Source organism: Lactuca virosa, chromosome 4 (genome assembly GCF_052849685.1).
Source record: "Lactuca virosa cultivar CGN04683 chromosome 4, Lactuca_virosa_CGN04683_v6, whole genome shotgun sequence".
Classification (NCBI taxonomy): domain Eukaryota; kingdom Viridiplantae; phylum Streptophyta; class Magnoliopsida; order Asterales; family Asteraceae; genus Lactuca; species Lactuca virosa.
Genome location: NC_136429.1, coordinates 362,569,060 through 362,575,479, shown reverse-complemented (window position 1 = coordinate 362,575,479; position 6,420 = coordinate 362,569,060). Strand labels below are relative to the sequence as shown.

The 6,420-nt window shown below is 38.2% G+C and overlaps 1 protein-coding gene across 6 annotated transcripts; it reads left to right on the top strand.

Moving 5' to 3' along the window:
• The first annotated feature begins 834 nt into the window (after window positions 1–834).
• On the top strand, window positions 835–5,300 carry LOC145108692 (alpha-mannosidase At3g26720-like). Of its 6 annotated transcripts, none has more exons than XM_079045765.1 (13): window positions 835–1,374; window positions 1,657–1,910; window positions 2,096–2,367; window positions 2,488–2,574; window positions 2,670–2,740; window positions 2,857–2,913; window positions 3,022–3,321; window positions 3,598–3,821; window positions 3,934–4,043; window positions 4,137–4,349; window positions 4,518–4,557; window positions 4,784–4,872; window positions 4,937–5,300. In XM_079045765.1, exons 4-7 carry the CDS (start codon window positions 2,544–2,546, stop codon window positions 3,250–3,252), a joined length of 390 nt encoding a protein of 129 aa, XP_078901891.1. In that variant the 5' UTR covers window positions 835–1,374; window positions 1,657–1,910; window positions 2,096–2,367; window positions 2,488–2,543; the 3' UTR covers window positions 3,253–3,321; window positions 3,598–3,821; window positions 3,934–4,043; window positions 4,137–4,349; window positions 4,518–4,557; window positions 4,784–4,872; window positions 4,937–5,300. The 6 variants fall into 6 exon arrangements, with proteins under 6 accessions (XP_078901891.1, XP_078901893.1, XP_078901890.1 ...); XM_079045767.1 differs by having other exon boundaries at window positions 836–1,374; window positions 3,775–3,821; XM_079045764.1 differs by having other exon boundaries at window positions 836–1,374; window positions 2,096–2,356; window positions 3,022–3,821.
• The last annotated feature ends 1,120 nt before the right edge of the window (window positions 5,301–6,420 follow it).

The following is a 6,420-nucleotide window of genomic DNA, read 5'->3' as shown; positions in this document are numbered from 1 at the left end:
GGTATTCGGTACAAACCGTTAAGGACTGAAGGTATTCCAAGATCGGATTTGGGTACCTAAGATGGGAGGAATAAGAGATCTTCTTATGGAAGAAGCTCACACGACCATGTACTCAATTCATCCCGGTAGCACTAAAATGTATAGGGACCTAAAACCCTACTACTGGTGGCCGACGATGAAGCTCGATGTTGTGAAGTATGTGGCCGAGTGTGTAACATGTGAGAGAGTTAAGGCACAACATCAAAAACCATACGGGATTTTAGAACCTTTACCTGTACCCATGGGTAAATGGGAAGACATCACCATGGATTTTGTGACTAAACTGCCCAGGACGAAGAGTGGTCACGACATGTTTTGGGTAGTCGTGAATCGTTTCACAAAGAGTGCACACTTTATAGCTGCCAACGAAAGGTGGTCTATGGATAAGCTTGCAAATGCTTATGTAAAGGAAATTGTGAGAATTCACGGTGTTCCTCTGACGATTGTATCCGATCGTGATAGTCGTTTCACGTCGAGGTTTTGGAGGAGTCTACAAGAGGAACTGGGTACGAAGTTGTGTCTGAGTACAGCTTACCATCCGCAGACTGATGGTCAGAGCGAAAGAACGATTCAAACGCTTGAAGATATGCTGAGAGCATGTACCCTTGAGTTCCAAGGTAACTGGGATGAGCACTTACCTTTGGTAGAATTTTCTTACAATAACAGTTTCCACTCGAGCATCAAGATGACACCCTATCAAGCTCTGTACGGACAGAGGTGTTGTACGCCGTCTTGTTGGCTTGAGGCCGGAGAAAAGCAGTTTATGGGCCCCGAGACGGTCCATGAGACTGCTAAGAAGTTGAAGGTGACCAGGGAAAAGGAGCACTTTGCATCTTTTTCAGCGTCTTCCTCTGCCATCGACCTTCTTCAACGCCTTCATATGCAGATTCTACGCACCACCCCTTCTACACGAGCACTTTGTAATCGACGATTTGATTAGCGTCTCCTTACCTTTCTCTGTCTCACCTCACCTCGTTGGCAACCGCAGGCTCACCTCTAATCGCCGGCCATTGAGACTCATCATCACCGGCGACTGTGTCCCGAATCCGCTTCCCCTCTACATTACTCCACCTACTACAACTACTCATGAGCTTCTCTTCTACCTTTTTTCCATCAGTTCTCTCACATATCCCCTCGTTCATATCCGCCCCTCACCCATCTCCACCATCTCCAACCCTCACCGCCTCTTCTTGCCTCATAGCCCTCACCTAACAACTTCGATTTGAAAGAAATTTAAGGAAGTAGAATTTGTTCAAGAATAAATTGCAGATGAAACCCTAATAGCATTATGCGACAACGGAAGATGACGATGGCGTTGGAGAGCAAGCGTTCTTGGTTGTTTCCTTCTCATGCTCTGTACTTTTTTCCAAGTATTTTAATCTGATCTGTAAACCCGATCTGTAATTAGTTGTTGATACGAGTTTCTAAAAATTACTGGAAAGAGGAATCAAAAGTTCAAAAACACGTTTGTAGTTGCAGAACCCACATCCCTCTGTAAAACTTAGAATTCTATCAGAAAATCAAATATATTCAACATAGCCAAACTAAATTTCTTGGAATAGCTCAATCCCATACTTACATGTTCTTACAGTGTTTTTTTCTTCTTCTTCTACGTAGCAATGATTGCAAAGGTAGCAATTGCTGTGGTGGGTGGTTTTCTAGGATGGATTTATACACGAATCAAACCACCACCTCCTAGGGTTAATGGATCACCTGGTGGACCTCCTATTACTTCACCTCGAATCCAACTTAATGATGGAAGACATCTATCTAACAGAGAGTGGGGTGTCTCCAAAGATAAAGCCAACTACAAGATCATTGTCATTCATGGCTTTGATAGCTCCAAAGATATGAAACTCCCAATTTCTCAGGTATCACGAACACTATATTCATTATCTTTAACATATTGGTCTTTTTTTTCTGATATATCTTGTCATAATGACAGGAACTTTGTTAAATATCATCTACAATTATATCAATTCAATATCATCACTTTGTTAAAAAGACCAAAATACCCCTATGTTGCCTTCTGAAACATGTGTTTTATTTTGTGTAGTCGTTCTGGATAGATGGTCAAACTAGTAATTTACAAAGCAACGAAGTTATTGCATTGGATAACAATTCAGCCCCGCTTTATGATCGAGGGTACACGTTCGGATTAACTTCAACGGATTAACTCCAAAGTATTGGAAGTGATGAAGGGGAGGAACAAACCGGGGCCCACTACGGATTCTTTGGGTGATGCTTTAGGGATTGCACAGCATCATGATGGTGTTAGTGGAACTGAACAACATGTGGCTAATGATTATTCAAAACGGTTGGCTATAGGTCAAAAGGATGTGAAAACTGAAAACTAAAAACTATTTGTGTATTTTTATTTTATCAAAAGTTTTGTCTGTTTTTAATTTGGTTATGTATGAAAAATAAAATTATATTAATTTCTTGCAGACTGAAGTGGTAGTTGCAGAGTCTATAGCTTGTATGGTATCATCATCGACACCTGGATGTGGATGTTTAGAAACCAATTTTCAACAGGTATATATATGTAACTCAAGTATTTCTCTTTACACACACATAACACAACACTATTAAATGGGGTTGATAATTTTTTTTTCTTCATCAATTTTCAGTGTCCACTTCTGAACATAAGCTTAGCTATTGCCCTCCAGCTGAAACGGATCTATCATCTAGCAAAAAATTAGTAATGAGATGCTTTATATTTTTATCTTCTCCATGAAAGTCAACAAAAACTGTTATATTCTGTATATCTACATAAATGTGAAATGGAAATATGGAATATTGATTTTTGTATTGTAGGTGGTTGTTGTCTACAATTCCCTAGGGTGGAAGAGATCTGATGTTATAAGATTTCCAGTGAGTATCATTTTAGGTTTTGAACTTTTGGTTGCATCTAAATCACTTTTTTTGGATAATAATAACAATAATGATATGTTATGCGTATTATATGTAAATATATAACAGGTTGTGAGTGAGATTATTGCTGTCTATGACTCGAATGGAAAAGAAGTAGAGTATCAACTTCTGCCCATAGTAAATGATGCTATTGCCCTTAGAAACTACTACACCAGTGCATATACTGGCAAATCACCAAGTTCAACTCCCAAGTATTCACTTGCGTTTACAACATCTGTTACACCTCTGGGATTTACCACCTATGTCATTTCACAACAGCACCTATCAACATTTGAGTGAGTGCAAGTGAAAAAGAAACGAGCTGGTCGGGATAGCTGGGCTCGTCCCTACCCAAAGTAACGACATATGGTAAATCCTGTCCTGTCACTGTACCATCTGGTTGCGTATAAAAGCTCAATTGCACAGCCTCCTGCCACAATAATAAAATATAATAAAAAGATCTTAAGTTTTGTATGAAGAAACAATAGAAATTAATCAAATTTATTACTACCTTGTCGAATTTTCTCTCAATGAACAACACTAATTGCTTCAACTTCTCCAAGTACTGCACATTCTCATGCCTCAAGTGCAATTGCAAACTGTAGTCACCCTTGGGCAGTTTTGCCTACTTTGCTGATATTCCAGCTGAAGCCTTCAAAACCCTAACTTCATTGTCTGGAGTTGCTGGTTTCACTTTTTATTTGATCCGTGGTGAAAAGACTCTTGACTTGATCAAGAGCAGCTTCCCATCAGGGAAATACATTTTTGCTGGAGTTTTTGATGGAAGGAACATCTGGGCTAATGATCTTGTTGGTTCTCTAGCTGGTCACAAAGACGAAGCATTCTTCTCCGCCAATGCTGCTGCTCAGGTTTCAAGGAAGTACTCCTTTTCCTTTTCCTTATATATATATATATATATATATATATATATATATATATAATTACTGTTAAAAAAGTTGATGCTGACACCTCCATTCTCAGGTTGCTGCTTTGAGAGGCTCTGACCACCGTCGTGCCACCAATGTCAGTGCCAGGCTGGATGCCCAACAGAAATTACACGAAAATTAGGTGATGCTGATGGTTTAGCACCAGTAAGATATAATCTAAATTCTAAATTATCTATTTCTTTTGTTATCTGGGATTTCTTTTCTTTCTTATGTATTTTTTTTCTTCTATATGTGTAGGTTTGGAATGTTGATGTCAGATTTTATCGTATCAAGGATTTATCAGGCAAACCCATTTCCTATTTTTACTTTGACCCATACTCTCGCCCAGCTGAGAAAAGAGGTGGTGCATGGATGGATGACAAAAACTCTGTTAGGTTACCAATTGCCCATATGGTCTGCAACCAAATGCCACCTGTTGCTGACAAGCCAGGCCTTATGACATTTTGTGAGGTACATCCATACATGCATACTACATAGCAAAATGAGATGATGAAAATATGATGTAATGTAATGTGTGCAAACTTATGTTGTTTATATTTTGGTTGAAAGCTCTTAGTCCAATTTTTAAAAAAAGTAATCCATTTGAGTTTGGGCATATATTTTTGGTTATTAATTTAGGTGGAGACCACTCTTGTATGTGGATGGGCGATATGAGGAGGTACGGTGTTATATTATTACCTTTGGTTTTCTTGTATATACCTTACCTTTTGAGGTGGTTGGATTCCTCAGAAATTGGAATTGAATTCCATTTGATTCACAAAATGCTACCAGTGATTCCATAAATTCATGTTATTTCAATTCCAATTTCTACAAATATACAAGCATACGCAATCTAAGCCCCATTATTAACGTTGTAGTATGCTGGTTATCATCAAATTTTTTAGTTGGATCTTCTGCCAACCAAACGCATGATAGATTCCAATTCTTCTTCAATTCCAGTTCCTACCAAAACATTGCTACTGTTGAATACAAGGTAGGGGCATTTATGTCTTTTCACCAACATTGTTGCATATTCTTAACTTATCCAATTTTGGCAGGTTGATTCTGCTACATGGCCAATAATGATCTTTAGGGTCTGCTAGAAGGATTGGAGATTGCAGTTAAGCTTCTATCTAAGACTTCACGCCAAGGACTTGATGAATTTAAGCTAGCAATGTTTTACTTGATTTGGACATGAACCCTAAGATATCATACTTTGGCATGGCTAGAAGCTTTGGAGGAAACGAGACTCAAGCAAAAGCAAACACACAGAGAGTTGTTGGCACATAGTATGCTAGATAATGCAATTGTATATAAATTTTGCTTCTCTTGAGTTCATTTTTTATAACATTTACTCACTATTGGAATAATTATTTGTATTTGACATATTAGTGAAATGAATTATCTTTGTTATTTATGGTATTTTATTTTGTATTATGAGATTTTTAATGTTATTTAATTTGAAAATTAGTGAATCTATCAAAATATAAAATTTTTAAAACATTCAACTTTATGACACACAAAAATGTGTGTCGTCTTTCTTTATAACAAGGTCTTTAATGATACGCAATGCGCATCGTAAATGTGCGTTGTAAGGTGTGACAACCCGAAATTTCTATTCGTACAAACCCTACTGTCAAGCACTTCAAATAAAAGTCAAATACTTTTATGCTAAATTTTAGCTGGTTTAAAGTCCGTTTGAGTGTTTTAAAGCTTATTGCTTCAGGAGATAACTGGAGAGAGGATACCCTAGGGTTTATTGTGCATCAATAAAGTCTCAAAACTCCAAGAGTTTGGAGTTTACGACCCAAACATGGTGTTTACGGCCGTAAACCCCAAGGAGTATAAATATGACACTTAGTCATTTTTATCACTTTTTCACCATTTCAAGCCTAGAAAAACTCATTTCTCTCTCAAGTATCATCCGACATTTCCTCCAATCTTCCAAGAATGTAAGTGTTTTATCCCTTGATTTGTCGATATAACACCTTATCTAGTGTTTATACACGATTTCATCCATGAAATCATTCCATTTGTGTAGATCTTCAAGTGTTCTTCATTTCACCAAGAACACCAAGAACACACACTAGTGTTCTTGGACTTTGAACACTCTTACAAGCTTCCTATAAGTAAGTACACCCCTCCTAACTAGTTATTTGCTTAGAATACATGCTAAACCATTGAAGAACAACAAAAACCCTCAAGAACACTTGTGTTTACGGTCAAGGGATATCCTTGAACCGTAAACACCATCAAGTGGTGTTTAAGTGCCACTAACACCTTCTAGGGCTTGGATATTGGACTAGAACCTTGCATGCATGAGCTATAAACCCCAAAACACGAGATGGTTGGAGTGACCATGAGTTTACGGCCGTAAACTCATGAGTTTACGGCCGTAAACTCATGGGTTTACGACCGTAAACTCCAAGGGAGTGGTCCATGGACCGTAAACTCCAAAGAAGGGTCATTTCGAGTCCTAGTCCCTTCCTAAGCCTTTGATACAAACCTAGAACACTTCCTTGAGGGGTATAAGACCTTAAAT